Below are 23,029 nucleotides of genomic sequence, written 5' to 3' on the forward strand. Positions count from 1 at the left end.
GAACCGGGGCCGCGGACCCGGAAACCGGGATTCGGGAGCGGGGGGCCCCGAGCGAGAGGTAAGGGCGGCGGAGCGGTTCCCTCCGAGGAGAGGCGGTGCGGGAGGGACGGCGGCCGTTGGCGGGGCCGGGCGGGCGCTGCGGAGAAGGAGCGCGGGAGAAGGCGGGAGGCGCTGCCCCGGGAGCGGGGCTGAGGCGGTGCCGAGGCGGTGCCGCCTGCGGTGGGCGCGGAGCGTGTGGGGAACCCCGCGATAAGGGCGGTAATTAATGTCTGAGGAACAGACATTAATTAATTAATGTGGTGTAATTAATGCAGAGGTGATTAATGCAGAGTTTGTGATCGATGAGTGATTGGCGCCTGGGCTGTGTGGGCTGTAAAGCGAGGGCGCGGGGACAAAAAGAGACGGAAAAAGAGATTATGTGGGTTTATCCTATGGGGAAAAGGCCGAGGAGGGGCGGGATGGGTGGCAGGGATGGACTGAAGTGTTCTGGAGCCATTCCCGTGTTCGCAGAGTCAAACGGGGGAATAAAAAGTGGGGGGGTCTTCATCAGCACAGCTCGCAGCTCGTCCCTCAAGGATTGTAGCGATCTTTCAAGCAGGATTAGAGAAGAACAGTTAAAGAAGGTGGTTCAGAAGTGAATTTCAGATTAATATCCCCAATAGCAGAGTGATCAGGCCTTTTATAGCTCCAGGCTTTTCTCCCACAGCGATCTTCCCTGTCCTTCCCTTCTTTGTGTGTTCAGCCTGGCCGACGGTGGGTTTAGATGGGATATTGGGAAGGAATTGTTCCCTGCATTGGGAAAATTAATTCATGAGGTTTATGTCTAAAAAGGAGACGGAGGAGTCACGTAGCTTTAGTCATGAATAAAGGGAGAGGCCATAGGCCATTTTCCATGAGGTCTCTCAGATTGCTGGGGGATGCAGTCTCCTTTTTATCCTGATTTACCCTTCTCATAGGCTGAGGTACTTGAGAGATACAGACTTCCTGAACTGCCTAATACAGACCCTCTTCTAATGTGCACCCCCGTCCCCTCCTTTTCTTTTATGTTTGTTCTTTTTCCCCCCGTGTCCAGGAATTTAGCAGCCCCTTGGAAAAGCAACAGTTTGTGTCAATAAGTAACATTCTCCTGTTGCTTAACTCGCCTATCAGTCTCTGGCTTAGGCAGACTCATAGTTTGTAAAAACACATTCCTTTTATTCCTTTCAGGAGGGTTTTAAGAGAATTGAGCCATGCTCTTCTGGTTGTATCTAGAGAAGGAACAAAAAGCAACAGGCACAAGCTGAAATACCAGAAATTCAGTTTAGAGCGAGAGGGAAAATATCTTGTATGTATCAGAGCAAACATTGTCTTGGATAATGTTTGATCTCATTTATCTCCCAGCATTTACCAGAATCTTAACTTTAAATAAAAGGTCAGATAACCAGTAATACTTAAATTGTTAGCACAGCTGTTTTCTAACATGGTATACAATAGGAAATATATCTCTAATGTGAATATAACAGGAGAACGTTGACTTGAGAGGCCTGTTGTACTTCAGAGCATTTCTGTGACTAGAGAGGGATGGAGAGGAAAAAAAACACAGAAAAAAACACAGCATCAAAGGCTAATAGCCATCTGTGGGTTTATGCAGTTTTCCTACTGAGGCTCATTAATGGTTTTGTATTTTGGTGCAGTATTTTATAGGAAAAGCATATCCTTCAGCAATGGACAAGATTTACACAGACCCTAACATGGAAATGTGAGTTGAAACTCTCTAAGAATTTTACTGTGGTATAAATGTTGCCCTTTAGAGGCAAAACCTTTTGTAATGCACTTCAGCATCCCTTGAATGAAATGTGTTTTCTGTTGTGATGAAGACCAGGGAGTTTCTTTGGTGTTTGGTGAGGGGATTTCATAGTGGTGGATTGTCAGGAGATGAACTGACCATGGGATTGGGGGGGGCAATCTGCTGAGTTTTCCAAAGCTTATCCTGGGAACCAGTGCTGAAATGATCAGTCTGTTCCAAGCACGTTGTTTATTTAATTTCACACTTGTAAAAATAACAGAGAAATCAATTTATTAACCTCAAAACCGTGGCAGGACCATTCAGGACACATACCTTGGTGCAATTTTGTGCCTTCATACAGATGCCTGGAAATAGAACACAAACTTTTCCAGGCTATATAATGATAATATAAAAGCAAACCTTTACTTGGAAGCCTTCACGTACATAATGTGGTGAAAAACAGTGCCCCAAATTAGATCCTTGCAATTGATAAGATCAGGCAATTAGAATATCTGGCCAATATTGTCCAGTTAGAGGAGCAGTTGGTTAGGTAATGTCCCTCCTGGGTTCTGCCCACCTCCCCTACCTTTATTATGCCAGTGATTATGTGGTGCAAAATAAAAATGTCCTTGGAGAAGTACCAGGCAAGACAAAAAAGAAAATTTAGGAATGTGTCAATAAGGGCCTGTTCCCTGTGGGAAAGAAAGGTGGGGAAGTACTGGAAGTTACACTGAGGCATTTAACAGTGTACAGAACTCCAAATACATGAAAAATACATGAAATCAAAACTTTAAGCATTGATGCCTGTTTCCTTGATAACTGTTTCCTTTTTTTGCCCTGCAGGGATAACACAGAGCACATCAGAAGGAAGCGACTGTCCTCCGTGAGTAACCTCCAGCATTCCTCAGAAAACCTACAGCTGCATGCAGCTGCACTCTCAGCTGCATTTTCTTTCAAAATTTTCTGTATTTTCTTTCAGATTTTAAAGGCTCCACGAACTCCTCTTGATGATCTGGGAAATGGAAATGAAATTACAGAGGTAAGTCTACCAAGCCCTTTCCTACCAATCCCCCTCAGTGTTTTGCTGATTCAGCTGTTTCACTCTAATAACAGAGGTGGTTTTGATGCCCCATTTTTGATACTAATATTCATACAGCACTTTTGTTTGGTTTTGTGTTTCCTGGGGAGCTGTGCCTGTCATGGGTAGCGAGCTGTTGTGTTTTTTGTTGGCAGGACATCCACGGAGAGAGGCGCAGGAGGAGCTCACGCAGGGTCAGCTTCGCCAGCACCATCAAGTGAGGGAGCTGCACACCCACACCCCTTCCTCAGCCAGAAATGCAGGGAGTAACATCCCTTCCCCCTGAAAGTGTCCTCACTGAGTATTCACAAATGGCTGCAAGCAGCAGGAAGGTTGTTATGAGTTGGGTTGCCCTGAGAGCCATTATTCATTTCCCTGCCTGAAAAAAAGCCCCCAGTTCAGTGAAATTCATACAGTTAGGAATTTTTGTTTTCCATTCATGCATCTTAACTGTCATAGTGGCATCTTTTCCCTGAAAGTTACAGCTGGATTCAGTACACTTCTGTCTTTTAATATCTCATTTCAGAACATGTATAAGATATATAAATTAGTGCTGAATTTTTTTTTAAATTTGCTTTTAGAGATGGTTTTGTGTTTTTAAAAGCTGGTGGTTTTGTTCTTAGCTTCAGAGTCTTCCAGCGAGATCTTAAGAACAGCACATCACAGACAGAAAATACAGGTAAAACTCCTTTTTCTGTTCCTGACAGGTTACTTTCCCCAGACTATGAGCAACAAGATTTTAGCTTGAATTTAAGAAATCAGAACTTTTCCATTTGGGAAAGGAACAACATGTTCAGCTCTTTGTTCTGGCTGAAAACTCCTTAGTCACAGAGTTCTTGCCTTGAGAAGACACATCAGGAGTGAGAACTTCTGTTTTCTGTGCACTTCACTCTTGTTTCATACTGAGTCAGAATTGTGTGGGTTGGGAAAACCTTTAAGATAATCAAGTACAACTGTGATCATGCTTCTCACATTGTGATGTTGTCATTTTCTTATTTTTAGGGTGTTCAGCAGATGAGAAGGATGATACCTTGACTAAACAGTAAGTATCATGTCTGATAGATATTTATTATTCAATGTTCACTAACAAACTTTCTTCTCAGAAATAGATAAAGTGTTAGTCTGGCCTAAAAGCTCTTGTAGATAAAGCACAGTGGTGGGATCTGTAAAATTAAAAACACTTGGTGGTAAAATAACAGATAAGACACTTTGTATGTGAGAAGGGGAATTTCACAGAACCATAGACTCTATGAAAAATAAAGAATTAATCTTTCTTGTCATTTAAAAATTAAAATACCACTGAACAGTGGTCTGTGGCATAATAGATAATTCCATGGGAAAAATAAGGCTGTGACTCAAATTAGAATGTATGTTGAAGACAGATAAGCAGTGTCTGGTACCTGCTGCCCAGATCCACATGGGTTCTGCCATGGAATTCTGTGCAGCACAGTTCTCTTCAGCTTACAGATCAAGGCTTCCCTTTGAAACCTTTTAACAAACTGTTTCTCAAACCCACCTTTTGTAGGAATGAAGACCCTGGGGCTGTTCCATGTGAGATCACTGGTGAGTTTAAGAAAAGATTTAAATGACTCTGTTTATTTAAAGCTATTGATTATGTGTGAGGAATTTTAATGTGCCTAGAGCAATCTCCTTGCCTTGGGAGAGCTCACTCTGGATGGGCTTTGTCCCTTGGAACTGTTTACAAGGATCCTGTTATGGAAGTCTGGGTGGCCCTTCGAGGTGCTGAAGGGAGTAATGAAAATATTTTTCAGAATATATTTGGGTTTGATTGTATTTATTTACTCAGTGCCTTGAGCTTCAGTTCAGTGGATAAAATAATGAGCAAACAGGACAAAAACTGGAGTATTCCCTTTCCACAGGGATGAACACTCTGCTTCATGCCCCCATCCAGGCATTGGGACAGCAGACTGAGGTATGTGAAGGCTTTAAATTTTTGGTGTCCAAAATACATCACAAGAATTTTTGTAGTAAAGATTAAAAGTGTTAACTGCCTTTGTATTCACATAAAATTCTCTTGAAACTGAGTATTCTGTGTTTTGAAGTGTGTCCTAATCTGATAGTCATCAGACTGCAACATAAATAACTCTTGCTTCTGGAATTCCTTTACAACTTCTCAGTAATGCAGTAGTTCCTCCACTCTTGTCTGCTTTGCAAGCCTTCATGAATCTCACTTTTTTTGCTAATATAAGTTTTAAAGGCAAGTGTAATAATCACATATTCATATGATCACAATTATATTTTGCAAAAGTAAGGCCAACTAACCAGTCAAAGAAAATATAAATTCTTTAAATAGTTTATTTAACTAATTACTTTCTAATTCTGCCCTTAATTCTCTGCTAGATGCAGCAACTAGTTCTTATCATATTTGATCATCTGATTTAACAGTCATATTTGGAATGTGCACACAACAAGAATTTTTTTAATTTAACCACATATTTCATGTTTGTGTAACAGTAATAGCTCTAAAGCTAATCTGCTTTGTAAGGTCCTATGTTACAAAAGTTACATTCTGTAATTTGTCAAAATCTTTCACTAACTTTAAGACTACATTTTTCTTCCAAGACATTAATATAGTTTATATTATTACTATAAATATGTAATTATTTATAATTTTCATCTAGATGTAATAAATAATATTTCCCTAGAAAATAATGTCCTATCCTAAAACAATAGGATTTTTATATCTACATAAAAACTGCACAGTGTGAGTCAGTCTTGCTGTTTAATGTGTGGTTCTTGTTTTACCCACATGTGATGAGCTCAGGGTTCAATTCCCTCCACTCTAAGTGCAGTGTAGGCCACCAGAGGGATTGATATTGTCCCTTCCACTTCTCCTGGGTTGGTCCAAAACTCCAGGTTCTGATGAACACCAGATCTTCTGGTTTGAAAGGATGTACAGGGAAGTCTGGTCCCAATGATTTCTTAGTAACAATGTACCTTTTAAAACTTCCAAGAGTTAATTTTAATACTATTATATTGATTTCAGTAAAATTTTGTGGCTTCCCTTGCCTTGTTGGTGTGGCATGGGAAAGTTTCTGGTCATCTAGAGAAAGTACCAAAACACTAAAATGTACCAGCTCCTCATTCTGCCTGGGCAGTTCTGCAAATTCAGTTTGCCAATAATTACCTGGTAAATTCCTCTGTTTAACTGGCCTTCCTCCCTTGAGATTATTTTGCAAAACAAATTACTTATTTTTCAGTAACTAATCTTAATTTCTGTCATCTTTGTGCTTACTGTATTCCTTTATACATTAACTATTATATTTTCTGTTTCCTGAAGTGTTTCTTGATGGTGTTAGTTCTGTTATCTTATACATTAATTTGGAGGTGCAATTACTCACCTGCATGAATTTACTAATCACTTGCTGGGATTTTCCATGGCTTCCAATAGTGGGGCTAACTGCCTGTCCTGGTTTGGTTTTTGTTCCCAGACATTGAACTTTTTGCTAGGTATTAGTGCAAGATACCTTTTTCAGTAACTTCTCTTGCTGTTCTGTCAGCTAATTGATTCCCTGCATTAACTGGGGAGTCTCCAACCGATGGGCTTTACAAGGACATCCTGCTGGCAATGTCCCATGTCCTCCTTTTTGCTCCAGCTGTGCCCCTGGGGGACACATATCAGCTTTTGTGCCTCTCTGTAGCCACCACTGCTCTCAGGTACCTGGGTCACCTTCCCTTGCACTGTCCAGTTGTTTGACAGGCTGCTTCCATGACCCCAAGCACCAGCCAGTGCCCCCAGTGCCAGGTGCATCCTTTCATGCACAGATAACCCAAATGGTTTGGTTCAAGAGTGAGGCTCTCAGTGCAGGGGGTGGCATTAAGGTTCTTTCAGGGTTTTTCAGGTGCTCTGGCTCTCAGGAGTCCAAACCAAGTATTTTTGGTGGAGGGCCATGCAAGGGTTTTGCCAGTACCCCGTAAGTGCAATCCATAAGCGACACCATCCATAAGAAGGCTCATAGTCCTTGTCTCTGGAGTCTGGCAAATGGCTTCTTTTCAGCTGCTTCCCAAGCTTCTTTCTTTTTCCCTGCAAGATATCAAAACTAAAATATGTTACTGCTTCTTTGCTTATTTGTGCCATTTTCTTTGACACCCTGTATCCAGACAGTTCTAAGAAATGTAGCAGACTTACAGTAGCATTGAGTCACTAACTTTCAGTCTTGATTGCTGGCAGAATCCTTTCCAATTTTATTTGCTGTCAACAGTGTATACAGATTAGCTACCACTGGATGAATATCAGGAACTTTTCATTAATGATCCTTAAATCTTAAATGTATAACTGATAGTACTGATGTGTTATATTCTGATTCATATTCTTTCAATATTCTAAAAATCTTATACAAGTCTCTCCAACTTGCCTTTGCCTCAGACTTAATAGGATGTTGGTTTTGCTTTACCAGTCTGGCTTCAGGTTTGAGAGTAATCCTCACCAACTTGGCCACCTTTGGTCATCCAGGCATCTCAGTTGCCCATGCCAGCAGAGTCACAGCATTCTCTGCCTCCTCTGGGATTTTGTCCAACTCTTCTTAGTCCTGTAACATAAAAATCTTTGCCTTGATGGCTTTTGATTCTGGTGGTTCAATTTGTATTTCCCCATCCTAGAAAGTTATTTGAACATCCAATTTTCCCAATTAATCTCTCCCCAGCAAGGGGATTGAGCATTCAGGAGTATACAGACTGGTGTTTCCCCCACCGTTTTATTAATTTCAATAGTAATCATTGTAAAAAAGGCCTGTTCTCTTTCTTCCCTGTTGCCCTCTCAACATTTACAGGTTATGAGCTAAGTTTTCCTTTGCTCAAATTTAGTACTGAGTAAGTTGTTTCTGTATCAATTTAAAAATTTACCTTTTCATTCCCAGCACTAATGTAACCAGGGCTCAGCTGAGGATGATTCCTCTGGTTCCTTTAGGGGGATTTTTAATTTTCACTTAAGGTCTTGGGCTTGATGTCTTGAAAAACCTGGTTTAGGTTCTTTCTTTGATTTGCCTGGCTTGGGGACACTCCCTTTTCCAGTGTCCCCATTTTTACAAATTGCCAAATACATTTCAGCTATCAACTATCACAACACAAAGTGCCAAATACATTTCAGACAGGGATTATCTGGCAATGCAAATTGCCAGATATACTTCAGCCACTAATTACCACAAGTTACTAAAGTATACTTGGTACAATTAACCAGTTGTTTCTGACTGAGGGGGGTCCTGAATCCTATTTATGGTTTCAAATATTTTAGCAGCTCTGTTTGGATTTTTCCTTTAAACTCCTGCCACCTTTCTCCATGGCATTAAATCCACTATTAAAAACAAGGCTACTGGACCATAATTCCCAACCACCTGCTGGAGGGCAGCCATCAAACTTCCCTGGCATCTCTCCCAACATCTCCTTGCTGCCTTCTAGCCTGTCCCACAATTGGGTCAAAATCCTCCTATCCCCTAAAACATTCTTTCTGTTCCAGTCCACTTTTCCAAGACTTGTTTATGTGTATAACTGTATTCCCTGGTGATTCATGATTCACCCCCTTTGTTCTTTGCCACAGAGCCACCATCAGCTCTAAATAATTCTCCTGTTCTTCTTGCCTGCACTTTAAGCACTTCTTTTAACCCTTTGTCTTTCTTTTCCTTTTCAAGGAATTTCATCCCACTTATTTTCCATTCTGTGAAACAACATAAATTGCAATATTATTTGTATATATAATAATTTATTATACTGCAAGGTTCTATCCTTAGGCCACATCTCTTGATCTTCCAGAGTATAAAGTGGCCACCACTGATTACAAACTTTTGTAAGTTCTCCTTCTTACACAATGGGCATTGAGCAGTTCTAGGCCAGTAGTTTTTGGAGAACAAGTGTTGTGATAATTCACCAGGTCTGGACAATTTATCATCTGGTTACAAATATATTCATTATGCTTGATAAAATATATCTCATTACAGTTTTCCCCCACAGCTTTCTGTGAGTGCTTTCTGTTCAAGAGACTAAAATCTCTCTTATCAGTGGTGAAAAAGTCTTTTGAAACATCCAGCATGGTGATGCTGCTTTGGAGCAGGTGGAGATAAACTGGTGGAAATAAAGGGTGGAAATCATGTTGTAGAGAAATAGAAAATACTGATCCATAAGCCTCAGTAAGAGGTCTGTGCTTGCTAAGATGTGGTTAGATGTGAAGTGTAAGATGACACATGTTGTTTTGTTAAATGCCATTTAAATGTTATATATTTGCATAATTTAGTCATTGCCCTTTCCTCAAATATGTTACTGCTGATCAGGGAGGCCTGAAATTAACAGGTTGGGTTTTTTTTTAGAAAAATACTTACAGAGCTAAGATCTTAGGAGTTTACATTAATTAGCATTAGCTGACTTCTGTTTTAAATAGAATAAACCACTGATCATTTGTTCTAAGTGCCAGTCACTGAATTCTCCTTTTTGTTGTTTTTCAGTGGCATGACATGGACCATGCTGTTCCAAGGACAGACAGACAGGACACCACCCTGCTGTTCTCGGAGGAGAATGAGATGGAGATGACAGCCAGTCACACAGCCGTGATCTCACGGAACCTCAGCACCCACCAGCCCGACAGAACTGAGAAAATAGACTTCAGCTCCTTCCTGGCTAAGTTAAACTCCAGCCAGGGGAAGGCAGAAACCAGCAAGGACCTGAGCTTGCTCTCTGACTCCACAAACCATCCGCGCCCCTCTCTGGAACAGAAGGAAGAAGCCACTCCTGTGAAAAAAATAGATTTCAATGAATTTCTGCTGAGACTGAAGTCAAACAATCCTGCTGAGAGAGCTGACAAGGACAATGTTTGCTGTGTCCCTTCCCAAGGCTCGGGAGATGTGACGCAGCTGTCTGGGGAGTTTGGCTGTTCCCAGGAGCCGCTGGACACCTGCAATGTGACAAGAGTGTTTCGAGGCAGAGAAGGTGGGATGGACATGACAAAATGTGAGGCAGCTGACGTTAAAATTCCTTTCCCTGGCATCAGTGAGGTTCCAGCAGAGCAGTGGGAGTGTGGGGATGTCACCCAGGCGTTTGCAGACGAGGGCATGGACGTGACAACCAGTCACACTGCAAAGGTGTCCTTTGCCCTCTCCGCTGTCGGGAACCAAAGGCTCAACTTCCAAAAGGATTTCCCACCCACGGAGTTAGATAATTCTGTGTTCAGGAGAGCATCTAATCCCAGCTTGAATGTTCAGCAGGACCCTCGGCTCTGTGCAGACAGGAAAGCAGCCAGTGCTGAAGGCAGAGGAGAGCCCCCAGTGCTGCGGGCTGGCAGGCAGGAGGCCGGGACACTGGCTGCCATCCAGGGATCTGTTTCATCTGAGACCATCTTCCGAGGGGACAAAACCATTGTGTTCTCCAAGTGTGAGGACATGGAAATGACTGGGAATTACACAGACATCATCTATGAGGCCAGCACCACAGAACAGAGCAGTTCATGCCATAAAACCTGTGAAAAGCCAGTGAGTAGCAACCCTCCGCTGGCACGTGGTGACATCCCAAAGGGTCTGGCACCTGAAGATAATCCTGCTGCTGGGCCCTATAAAAACAGTGCCCTTGAACTGCCTTCAGCCTCAGGTGGATACATGGAAAACGTGTCTCAAGCTTGTGGTCCTGCTGCAGCCAGCTCTGCGTTTGGCTCATATACACATTTTGTAGCTGGTGGTGTTCCAAAGAGCAGGTTTGGTCCCTCTGCAAACCCCCAGCTTGTTTTTTCAGGTGAGAAGACAGTAATATTTGGAGGAGAAGACATGGACTTGGCTAAAACCTTTATTAAGGATGGTGGAGAGAATGTTGATAATGAACATCCCACTGCAGTGTTCACCTCTGTCACGTGCAAACCTCATTTCCTGGGCAACAGATCCATGTCTTCCAATGTAACTGAGCAGGAAGAAATGGAAATAACAAGATGCCACACTGTTTTCTTTGATGGTCAAAGCAGTGGGTTAACAGCAGAGCCAAAACAAATGCCCTGTAAAATCATTCCGAGAAAGAACCAGAAAAAAAATGTCGCTGAGGGTGACATATCTGTATACTCTGTAGATATGGACAAGGAAAATGTTGAAGTGAGGAGTATTGATAGGAATATTAAAAGGAGCCAGGCTATGGAGAGGAATGCTCAAGATCTTCAGATGATAATGGTTGATAAGAAGCTGGGAAAAACCAACTTCGAGGCAAGTGGTCTGAGTTCCTGTGCCAAGAGCATGTGTCTGCTGCAAGAGCAAAACAGAGGAGTCCCCGAGGATGTTGTCATTGACACTGGTGCATCCCTGTCTTTGCAAAGCCAAGAAGTTGCATCACAGCCTCTGGGAGAAAACCTTCCAAGCCCCTCAGATTTCTGTACAAATGACACAACAGGCGTGTTTTTAGGTGACCAAAGCATGGACATAACCAAAGCTCATCCTGCTGCCTTTGAGATTGCTCCTATTAACACAGAACAAGGATTTAATAATCAAAACACTGCAGCATCCAAGCAGCTGCAAAACCAGCCCTTCCCACTTTCCAGTTGTCATGGTGGGGATATCGTGAGTCAAACTGCAGCAGTGGAATGTGGGGACTTGAAAATGAACACCAACAAGCAAATTGTTACTGCTTTGGCTCCAAGTAACAATCCTGCTCCCTCAGGAATGGCAGGAAATGAGCAGTCTGGGACCGTAATAGGAATAAATGCAGAAGGCCAAAACTCAGAGAGGCAAGAGAAACCCCAGCCTGTGAGGGCAGTAAGCAAAGTATTGCCAACCCAAGGAGACTCTGACAGACATTTTTCCATGGGTGAAACAGGTTCTTCAAGAGAGGATTTAAAAACTCCTCCCTCAGCTCCTGGGCTGCTCCAGAAGGATGCAGAAGAACCAGTGTGGGCCAGGACATCTGAGGCACCCAAGGAAAGTTCCCAGTTGTCCTTCTCTGGAGAAAAGTCTGTTGTGTTTCCCCATGGTGAAAACATGGACATGACTGGCAGGGGTGTGGTGATGGTTCCAGTTTACACTATCAGTGTTTTGTCACAAAACAAAGCAGCACCTGGATGCTTTGGTCAAGGTGGAAATGAAACAATGTCCTTGGAAAAAGGAGTCACCACGACAACGCCGGTGGAGCAGGGTGGGCAGGAGGCTGCACATGGCAGAACCATCAGCTTTGCTCTGGCTGAGGACATGGAGATCACCACAACTCACACAGGGTGGCACAGACAGCCCATCCCAGCCATTCCTGCTGACAAAACCATTGTGTTTGCCCATGACCAGGAGGACATGGACATCACTGCATCCCACACTGTTGCTGTCAGTAGGAACATCTGTGGGTTTGAGGCCCAGCAGGTGCCCCACACAAACACCCAGCAGCCACCACAGCACATCCATGGGGGGCTGGTGCCCTGCAGAGGGGAAATGGATTCCTCACAAGATGCCACAAAACCTCTTCCCTTTTCTGTTTCATCAGTCTCAGCATTTCCTAGAGAGAAAGGAGCTACCCAGGTCCCCAGTGGCACAACACCACATTCCATTTATTCTGTCTCCCTTCAGGAAAGTACTGTGGATGTGGGGGCACCACAGGATCATGGCCTTCCCACAGATAATTCTGTCCCTGTGAGCAGGGAGCAGGATCTCACACCACCAGAAAAACTCCAGTCAAAGGGAGTATCTTTGGAGTTCCCAAGTAAGGGCCCTGTGGATCACAGGGAAGAAAGTGACACTTTGGGATCCTGTATTGCCTTTCCCATGCAGGGATCAGATCCTTGGAAGGCTCATCCAGATGCCCCTGGTACTCAGAAAAACCAGCTAGTGGAAGAGAATTCATCTCAGCCTGGAGAATCTGATTTGGGCTTGGCTGGAGCAAACCTCCTTCCTGCTGCTAACAAGGAATCCAAGAAAAATGAGGAGCTGTCAGCTGAAGGGGAGGCATCTCCAAAAGATTTCCAAATAAACTCTGAACAAGCCAGGCAGCCTTTGGTCAGTGACAGTTCAGGGGATCAGACACAAGCCACTCTTCCACCAGAAGCTTCAGGAATTATAGGTGTTTGTTCAAAACTGCTGAGTTTGACAAGGAAATCTATTTCTGTTTCCAAAACTGCTTCTTCTGACCACTTGCCCGGTTCCTCAGCTCAGCCAGAAGATACCCTAAGGTTGGGAAAAAGCACTGTCAGTGAAGCAAATAACTTGTTTGAGCCCAAAAAGCAGGAGAACACAGGTCTGGAATCTGGAGCTGATCCCATAGGGATGGCACCAAAGGATAAATATCCAGGAATAAATATCCCTCTGGGTATATTCCAGCCTAAATTACCAAACAAGAGAAATCGTGTTTCCAGTGCACAGGACATAAATACAAAATCAGACAGAGTAGAAGCCCCAGTTCCAGCCAACACCAGTGAAACCCCAGGTAACAAGTCCAGCAGGCAGAACTTCAGTCCTTTTCAGTTCATAGCAGAAGAATTTCTCCCTGTGTGCCTGGAGGAAATGGATTCCAATGAATCTGTCAGCTCCGAACTCATGGAAAACACTTGGGATGATAAAAATAAAAAGCAAATTCCCCATTCTGAAAAGGATCCATTTGAAGAGACAAAAAGTTGCAACATGAAAAGAGCTTTAGGACAAACTGAGGAGGATGCTCAAAGCCCAAAGAAGGCCAAGAGGGATCAACATGTGGATGCTGGGGCCTCTCAGGACTTGGAGGTGAGCTTGGGCCCTCACTGTAAGGATATGGGAACACCACCAGGGCTAAAGTTTTGGGGGTGTAAGTGGATCTGTTAGTAGGTGTTCTTGTTTTTCATAACCACCAGTCTGCTGTCATTTTCCTGTGTGCCCTGCAGAGGTGCCCTGTGTGATTCCCTGTGGTTTGGTGTGTGCAGCACTCCTGTACCAGGCAGAACGGGCAGAATGAGGGATTTGCCAATTTTAGACCATTCTCTGCATAGTATCCCTTTAATCCTTTCAAGGAACAGCTACAATAAACCACTGATCCAGTTGGGTTGTCTTATATAACTACATTAATTTATTTTTTTCAATTTGTTAATATTAGGTGACTCTTGATGTTGTGCCTCAGGACCAAGCAGGAGCTGATGAAGCTGGGGAGCCTCCACATCTCTCAGCTAAAAGCCCTGGGTGTCCCCAGGCCAGCACCAGCAGCTCCCTGGATTCTGTGAAGGCTGACATAGAGTCCACAAGTAAGACACCATTTGTGATGAGACTCCCAAACCTTTTGTTCTTTGCCCTGTAGGGATGTTATTAACCCACCAATACTCCCCCTTTCTGTTCTGTTTTCCCAGTCCAGCGCAGCAGCCAGGTGGAATCCCAGCTTCTCACGGACAGCATTTGTGAAGAAAATTTATGGGAGGTATGGACAGGGCTGGAAGACAGCAATTTCCTGTCCTAACAGGAAAAAACCTCCTGTGTTTATACACTAGTGAGCATGCTGTCTTGAAAAATGGACTTACCTGTATGTTTTTTCCTCAAATGCACAGAAATTTCAGAGTGGTGCTATCACAGTTGGGGAGTTTTTTACCCTTCTTCAAGTGCATGTTGTCATCCAGAAGCCCAGGCACAGCCAGCTTCCAGCCAGTGTGAGTGGAACAATATAATTACCTTAAATAATACTCTTTTGTTGGCTTGGGGTTTAAATTTTAGCAACTCAGACATCTTTAAATGAAAAACAGAACAGATTTCCACCTCCTCACCAAATACCATATATTCAGGATTACTGTTCTTGGATAAATGTGCCAATTCTTGCTTTTTAAATTCGTTTTAAGGACAATAAATTTGAAAGAATTAGGATCTCGGTCTGACCTTTTCACTTTATCTTCTCACTGTATCTGTCAGCCACTACTGCCTGCAGCTACTCTGAGCTCCTCCTGCCTGTTCTGCACTCTCCTTTAGAAATGTTTCACTATGATATTGCTACTTTTATTTCCTCACTTAAAGAAAGGAGAAGAAATACAGAAGAGAAGTCTGCCTTCTAAATCCTTTCAATTTTTTATTTAAAATACTCTCCTAGCTTAACTACAATTTAGTTTACAAATTTATTCCTACTGAGTTGACTCTAAGTATTCATCAGGCTTAATAACACTGCTACTGTGGACTAGTGGCTGATAAAAAGCAGACACCACCCCCACAAAAGCCCCTGAAAACTTTCTCTGAAGGAGTGGAAATAATTAATGTCAGTTATTTATGAACTTTACTGTACAGGCAGCTTGCTGAAATACTCCCTTCATATTTATTTGAGGAATAAAGCTCCTGAGGTTTCCTAAAGGCTTGGGGGCTTTAATTCTGAATTAAGCATGACTTTGAATTAAGCATTGCTTTGTTGGGGAGCACTCTTTTATCTGCATAATATATAATATTTTCAAGTCTTCATCTAAAAGGGAGACCTCTTTCAGTGATATTTAATTTGATTGTTTTGAACTCTTAATGATGAGGCACATATCCCAGAAGGAAGCCTGTGCTCTGGCGTGAGGAAACACAAGGTGTGAAAGCAGAATTGAGATGACTGGAAGTTACTATTTCTGAAAAATATGGATTTTTTTTTCTTTTTTTATTTTTCCTCCTACTTTTCCCTATGTTTTCCCTCAGTGTGCAGTGAGTGCACCTCCCACTGCAGAAGATCTCATCCACAGCCAGTACGTTCACCGGCCCAAGCTGAGGATTTACGAGGAGGATTGTCAGGACCTGTCTCAGAAAGTAGTGGAGTGAGTGCTTTTCCAGTCACACAGTTTATCAGTAATTCCATTTTTTCAGCTCTGAGTGCATGGAAATGGCCTGAAGAAAGTTACTACATTACATAAAGGAAAAGTAAAAATATAGTTAGTAGTTTATTACAGATGTAGAAATGAATTGTGTAAATATCACCATGCTGCTCTATGTGGTCAGTGAAATTGCTGCAAGACTTCCAATTTTTTCACCCCATATTTCAGGTTAAAACCACATGTGAGTGTCCTGGATCAGTCCCTGGTGAACGTGACCAGGAGTTTGTGGGAAGTAATGAGAACCTGCACTGATGAAGAGGTAATGCTGCATGGAGAGAATGTTTGTTTGTAATGAAGAAGTGAGGTTAATTGATTTATTCACATTGCATAAGAACCAGAATGGTCACAAAATAACAGCAGGTGAAACAAGGCAAAATATTTTCTCAATAGAAACCTGCTGAGAACTTACAGCATGTCAGGAGAATGCAAGGAAATGTGTCCCTTGAAATATATTAAAGGGGAAAAAAATGACTCACAGTTACTGCATAGAAAACCCAGAAAATTTATAAAAGTATCCTACAAGAATTGAGATCAAGGTGGATCAAGAGATTTTGTTTTCTGTGGTTCTAATGCCAAGAATAAAGATCTATTCCTTGAAAATAAAGTCTAAATTGTTTAGAGACACAGTATTTTTCATAATTCATTGTTAGCTTGGCATGGAGATGTCACTGAGGTTGGGTGCTGAGCCAGAGTCAGGAAGGATTATATTTCCATTCCCTTTCTCTTCTGTATTTCCCATTCATCACAGCTGAGTAAGTTTGGAGCAGAACTGAACAAGATGAAGTCCTGTTTCACCAAGGAGGCTAAAATCTTGTCTCACAATGAGAAGGAGACATTGTACAGGAAATTGCTGCAGAGTGCTGAGGTAAGGAGCCACAGGGCTGCAGGCATTTACCTTTAAAAAGCCACTTCTACCACATTTCTTGTCTTTAAATGTGTAGGAGTTTAATTATTATAGTGTGTACTCAGATGGAAGTTTCTTTCTTATGAATACATTTCCCCTTTATTTATATGCAAATATAACATTGGGACAGTGACATTCTTGCAGTTACACTGTAGGAACATTCTGCCTAAGAGTTTTGGTGATTAGCAGAGTGAAAAATGGGAGCATTAAAGGAACCACCACCACAAATGAGCTCTTTATACTGTAGCAAGACCAGTGTTAGTAAGTAGGTTACTAGTATTAGCAAGTATTTAGGAAGAAATTCTCCCCTGTGAGGGGGCTGAGGCCCTGGCACAGGTTTGCCCAGAGAAGCTGTGGCTGCCCCTGGATCCCTGGAAGTGTCCAAGGCCAGGTTGGATGGGGCTTGGAGCAAGCTGGGATAGTGGAAGGTGTCCCTGCCCATGGCAGGGGGTTGGAATTGGATGAGCTTTACAATCCTTTCCAACCCAAACCATTCAGAGGTTCTCTGATAAGTAACAAGGAAGTGCACAAGTAATGCATTGTGCCAGGGATCAAAGATGTGTATATATCAAAGCTCTAGATTCTGTAAGCATTTGGTAATTTCGCACTATTGGCTGTTCCCCCATGGTTTGTCAGTTGCCTTTTGCCTCTAGTGACAAATTTCACAAACTGCTTTAATTAATTAGCAAACAAAGAGCCCCATGGTGATCCCAGAAAAAATTCAGCTTTTACAATAATATCATTGACTCAAGTACAATTTTCCCATCTTAGGAGCAATACAGAAAGCTCCAATCAAGAATAGAAAAGGTGGATGAATGGGTGAAGGAGGCAGAGAGCTCCGTGGTTGCTCTGGAATCAGGTATGTGTTTCCAAAGAGGTGGCCAATATGCTGCTTTCTCTTCTTTCTGCACAGCTGCTGTTTAAAAGGTCAGTTTGGGGTTGTTTGATACAAGCTGCAGTCAGAACTTGGCACTACTGTGTCATGATGCTCTGTAGTTTCAATTTTTTTTCTCCAATGCCTTGAGTAGAAATCAAATTGCACAGTAGCAGCTCTAAAACAGTGCAATAAAACAAATCTTCTTTGTTGTTAACTCTTTTGAGGTTTTTGGTAGATACTTTTCCACGTTTTTGTATATTTTTAAAGTTAACTTTGAAGTGCTGAGATGTCTAGAGCCCACAAACAAAGAAAACTCTAAGTATTTAATCTGGAACTTCTGCCCAGACCTGACACTTCTTTCCCACAGATTCTTTTTGGGATGCAAAGGAAGCTGGCTGCAGTGCTGGAACAGGAGGAGGGCAGAATGTACAGGAAGGTAAGGGAACCAGCTGAATGCACTTTTTGTCTGGTGTTTTAGAGCCTGGGGAGGGTGATAGGGTGATGCTCACCACCCAGCCTGATGCATTAACTCTGAGAGGACACTGCTACTGTCTTTCCTGCATTGCACATGGCTAGTTACATAGGTGTTAGAGAATGAAAAGGATGGTTTCTCCCTGGAAAAAGGGAATTTAGAATTGTTTACCTGAAGAGCATGTGCTCATTATCATATTCAGCACTTTGTTGTCCAATAATTATAAGCTTTAACTCCATAAGAACAGTGAGTGCACAGCAAATTAGGGCTGCCTGTGCTGCTCTTTTCTCTCATTTTTTTCCTTTTCTCTCCTTTTTTGTCTTTGCTTTAGAATTGCAAAGCATCACAGCCCAAGAGGAGGAACTTCTGAGGTAAGATGTCAAGGAGGATTTAGGAATCAGCTGCACACTCAGATTTCAGAGGGTTGGGTCTGTTTGTTAAGCACTGTATCACATCCCATGATGGTTTATCCTTGCAGAGAACTGTCACAGATGGATGCTGAGGATGAGCTTGGTTTGGCTGAGATGGAGAAGCTCAAGAACACTGAAAGGACCTGCCTGGAAATCCTGGAGAAATATGAGTAAGGAAAACAGCTCCAGGTTTTATTTTTTAATAGCTGTTTCTGAGGGCTCATATTTGTACTGGAATGTGTTTGGGTTTCGTTTTCCTTGTTATTTGATGTGGGAAATCTTGGAATGCCCATCTCCTTGCAGCCTAAGGTAGGCAATAAAGCCTTGGAGGACTTCCATGTGTGAGGCAGTTATTCAATTAGCAGCTTTGCAGTGGTACTCTGTGTTCAGGGTTTCTGCATCCAACTCTCCTTCAATCACCAAACTGACATTTATATAAAAATTGTAGTAATATGCTTGCATTCCCAAGAGACCCTTATATTCTGTTGGAATTAAAGACTCCGTTTGGCTTTGGACAATTTCATTGTTGTATGATGTAGAAAGAGCTGCAAGAGCATTTAATACTCTGATGTTTGTCCCTCAGAAGTTGTTTGGGTTGGTTGGTTGAAACTTGGGGTGATGGTGGAATTTTTTTCCCCTTTTCAGCTTCACTGAGTGGGAGCTGACAGAATGGAGTGAGCAGCAAGCTGTCTTTAATTTCCTTTATGATTCTGTGACACTCACAGTTGTGTTTGGACCCCCAATAGGTGAGTCACAAAATAAGTAGGTTTATGTTTTATGAATTTGCAATGTTAGAGAATAGAAACCTAAAATGTCCATATTTCTAAAGATCTGCTGAAAGTAGGAAATAGAAAACATACTACAGTGTGTAAGCTGAGAGAAGTGGCTTTGAATATGTTTTCATATGAAAATTCAGAAATTTGTGTCATGCATGGCTGTTTCTGAAGGTGAGGAGAGCTGTAACTCCAGAACTAAGCATGGAAATAACTGGAATTTTTTCAATTTCCTTTCTCAGATGATGAGTTTTTCGCTGCACATCCTTCCAGGAGCATCATGAGCCTGGACTTTGAATCCTTCCTGGATGGTGAGATTTCTGAATATTGTGAAAGTAGCAGCCCTGATAATCTTTTGTTGGGAAGACTAAATGTGTGCTCCATCTCCTAATGCTTCATGAAATGGCTTTTCAAAGATTTCTGGGTTTCTTTTGTGTTGCAGAGGAACAAGCTCCACCCTCCTCATGTTTAGCCCAAAAACTCATCTTCCAGTTTATTGAAAGTCAGGGATGCTGGCAGAAGAAGTGTCCCAAACTGTGCCACTTGCCCCAGGTAACATTCCAGGGAAACTTAGAAGATTCTGAAAAAAAATCCAACAGAGAAAATAGAGCTGAGCTGAGCTGAGAAGCAAAGCACCTTAATGAAAGCTTCGGGAATCCAAACCAAAATCTGCTTCAGGAATATTTTGAGGTGTGAGGGGAAATATCTGTCTCTGAAGGCAGGAGTCCTAAAAGCTGAAGTTTATTTAAAAAACTTTTTTTTTGCCTTAAAAAAAAAAAAAAAAGAGCGGAAGGTCATTTTGCCTCCTGAAGAATGTAGGTTTAAATTGCCAAGCCAAACTTTTGTGTTGCTGCGTGGCTGTTGGCAAAGCTGAAAGGACAAATTTAAAGCAAAAAATGTGCATTTGTTATACTTGTACAATTTCATTTTTCCACCCAAACTGAGGTCGCAGTTAAACCACATTTGTTTTTTATGCTTTCTAGGATGAGTTATGTGTTCAGGCATCACATGGTCACCCCCTGAGTGCTGATGTTCCTTTCTGATTTATCCCCCAGGCTCTCTTTGACATCTCCTTGGTGGTGAATCGCTGCAGAATCTTGGGAGATGAGTTGGAATTTCTGCAGAGGTGGGGAGCAAAATTCCAGCTCCTGGAGACAGATATCAAAGACACAGAGTGAGTAAATTCAGAAAATCGTGATGGGATTGTTGGGGTGTCCTGTGCAGGGCCAGGAGCTGGACTTTGATGATCCTTGTGTGGATTCAATAAGATGGAGTTCACAGCAGCCTTAAGAGGGAGTTTCTAGATAATCAGAAGCAAAACACTGAAATAGTTTCCATTTGGTTTTCTTAAAAGTGATGTTTTATGCTGCTGTTTTTAAGAACAATTTAATTTATCTTCATACAATTGCACTGTAGTGTCTCAGGGCATGGAAATTAGGCTGTTCATGGATTCATTGATTTTAGGACTATCAGCCTCTCCTTTCTTGCTGTTTTCCTGCTTGACTTGCCTTTCTTAAATGTTGAGGCCAAATTGAAGCAGTGCAAAGGAAACAGAGCCAAGAGCTTACCTGTGGCTGAGGGCTTTTTCCTTTAATCTTGTGTTTGTCTCAGCCAAGCAGAATCGGTCATGGAAGGAGGGATGCACTGAAACTGAAGTTTACTTTCTTTACTTTCCATTTCCCCTTGCTACTTCCCAATTTTGTGGCATGCCCCAGTGGTACAACACAAATACAATTTCACCTCATCCTTCCATTACTGATCCATATCTTTAATTAAGAGGTGCCAAATTATGAACTTGCTCTGCCCACCTTGGTGCTGTTTCAGAGGTTATTCTAATTTTGTAGCTTCCTTTGCAAGAGCACAAAAACCCCCATGGAGCTGGAGGTAAATCAGTCCAACTTCAAGCATTAGAAAACCTTAACTGCCTGGGAATGTTTCATGTTAACTAGAAAACACATTTTTATCTCTATTCTCCCCTGATTTCTGGATAGTTCTGTGAATTATGTGTACATTAACTTTTCCTGTGGGAGAAGTTGGGGGTTTACATTCTGAAGTGTTGATAAAGTGTGAAGGGTCTTTTTTGTCTTGTTCCTGAAGTTCCTGTCTGTGCTAGAACTTTAGAAGTTACTGTGCTTGTTCCATCAGTGACATCACTTATTATTGCATCACTTATCACTTATTTCTGCTCCTGGCACTAATTCCAAGGTTGGAGCAGCCCATGTGACTGTTTTGCATGGATCTTTGTGTTTATTTCCACAGGGTGAAGCTTCTGTTCTCCTCTTCAGTGGCTTTTGCCAAGTTTGAGTTGACTCTGGCTGTCTCTCATGATTACCCATCTGCTGTGCCTCCCTTCAGGGTCCACACCCACATTGGGGATATCGGGTGAGCTGGCAGAGCCCTGACTCCATCCCAAAGCTGGGATTGAGCACTCAGGATCCTCTCCAACATGTGTGATAATTTTATCTTCCCCAGGGAGAAGGAGGTTGCTGCTGTTCTCTCCAGAGTTCCAGCTGGCCACCACTATCTGCAGAGAGCAGTCACCTCCATCCATCAGAATCTGCTCCAGGCTCCCAGATGATCTGCTGCACCCACAGGCAGGACTGAAGCAGTCAGAATGGGTGCTCTGTGAGTTTGCTCGTAGGAGAATTCCAGCTGTGTCTCCCTGGAATGGGAATGCTGTCACCCACTCAGCTCTAGAATTCCTGCCTATTTGGTGTCCTTGTGGCTTAGACCAAGTAGAACCCTTGGTGTAGGCCACGAGTTTTACAAGGGCAGGGGTGTCTAAAGAGGAGAAGAAGGAAATTCCTAAATCCCTGCTAAGTTCAAGGTGGTTTTTATCTTCTGCCAGTCACTGGTGGTCATTCATGGCACAGATAGTCATGATTGGATAGCCATTCCAAGCATGGATATTCTTCTGCCATACCTCATTAATTTTGTCATTTACAGAGCACTTGGAAAAAGCAATGATGAGCATTCTCTAAATTATTACAACTGGAATTTAATTCTGCTGTCATTATTTCAGTACCACGTACAATTTAACAGATCCCATCACATCTGGTGTTTTTCCATTGCCTGGCACCCCTCCCAGGCCAGACACTATCCCTGCATCTGATTAATTAACCAGTTAACTTGTAGCAATTCACCCCAGAAACCAAAGTCAGAAATATTTTTGGAATTAAGACTAAAAATCCCTGTGCTTGCCCACAGACTTTGGGATGCACAGCCTCAGAGCCATCACTGTGATTCCCTGGCAGAAGTTAATTTTTTATTCATTGCCTTAGTCCGGCACAATCTCTGGGTGCTGGGGCACTGTCCCAGTTTGGAATGCCATGGAATTTTAGTGAGGAGACTGAACTCCTTAAACTTGGGAGTATCTGTGAGCTCTAGCTTGGTTTTGTGTATAATTTTGTGTATTATGTGGGTCTTGCTGTTGGAACTGATCTCACCCTGTGTTACTGAGCCCAAGCACCAGCCCTGGCTCAGCTCTCAGTTCTGCAGCTGCAAATCTTTGTACCCTGTAAAATATGTTGAATTTAAAAATGTTTTCCTGTATTTTAGCGTTTATATATTTTGTCTTTTTACAAAGTTTGTGTCTGTTTGAAAAGTGGAAGTTTAATAAAGATTGGATTTATCACTCTTCCTGTTTCAAATGGGGATTATGGGCTGCTCTATTTAAATTGGTGATTGAAAATTCAATACTAAATTAAATTCAAAATATTGAAATAATTATGTTAAATACTTGGGAAGGCTTTTCACAATATCATTTTTTTCCTTGCCTTTTCTAGTGCTACTTTTCTATGTCCTGGCTTTTCACAAGAATTTATTGTATTTTAATTAGGAAGATAGCACCCAAATCATTCTCAACTTAGGTACCATAGCTGGAATTTGGAATTTCCTCAGGCCATTCTCTGTGCATCAGGAACTAGCAGAGAGTGCTGTGGCATTTCTCTGGGAGCATTATCCACCTCTTTTTTTTTTTTTTTTTTTTTTTTTTTTTTTGCTGGTTTTCTTTCA

General features: G+C 42.3%; 1 protein-coding gene across 1 annotated transcript; it reads left to right on the forward strand.

Annotated features, from left to right (window-relative positions):
* Window positions 1-9: 9 nt before the first annotated feature.
* On the forward strand, window positions 10-22,652 carry KNL1 (kinetochore scaffold 1). The gene is made up of 26 exons (XM_058807175.1): window positions 10-58; window positions 1,674-1,738; window positions 2,609-2,648; window positions 2,745-2,804; window positions 2,999-3,060; window positions 3,467-3,522; window positions 3,846-3,885; window positions 4,369-4,406; window positions 4,724-4,776; window positions 9,296-13,513; window positions 13,860-14,004; window positions 14,107-14,174; window positions 14,302-14,400; window positions 15,407-15,522; window positions 15,748-15,838; window positions 16,328-16,444; window positions 17,255-17,342; window positions 17,728-17,796; window positions 18,164-18,203; window positions 18,311-18,412; window positions 18,888-18,988; window positions 19,258-19,326; window positions 19,458-19,567; window positions 20,071-20,189; window positions 21,275-21,397; window positions 21,488-22,652. The coding sequence occupies exons 2-26, from the start codon at window positions 1,704-1,706 to the stop codon at window positions 21,591-21,593; spliced, it is 6,165 nt and encodes a 2,054-aa protein (XP_058663158.1). The 5' UTR covers window positions 10-58; window positions 1,674-1,703; the 3' UTR covers window positions 21,594-22,652.
* Window positions 22,653-23,029: the final 377 nt, after the last annotated feature.

Source organism: Ammospiza caudacuta, chromosome 6 (genome assembly GCF_027887145.1).
Source record: "Ammospiza caudacuta isolate bAmmCau1 chromosome 6, bAmmCau1.pri, whole genome shotgun sequence".
In the NCBI taxonomy this organism is placed as follows: domain Eukaryota; kingdom Metazoa; phylum Chordata; class Aves; order Passeriformes; family Passerellidae; genus Ammospiza; species Ammospiza caudacuta.

What these genes read in the sequence shown, in the direction of transcription:
- KNL1 (XM_058807175.1), top strand. Translation starts at nt 1,704, where the DNA reads ATGGACAAGATTTACACAGACCCTAACATGGAAAT. An exon ending in AATTGCTGCAGAGTGCTGAG is followed by an intron (nt 16,445 to 17,254) that starts GTAAGGAGCCAC and finishes TTCCCATCTTAG; the next exon opens with GAGCAATACAGAAAGCTCCA. An exon ending in CTTTGAATCCTTCCTGGATG is followed by an intron (nt 19,327 to 19,457) that starts GTGAGATTTCTG and finishes TTTGTGTTGCAG; the next exon opens with AGGAACAAGCTCCACCCTCC.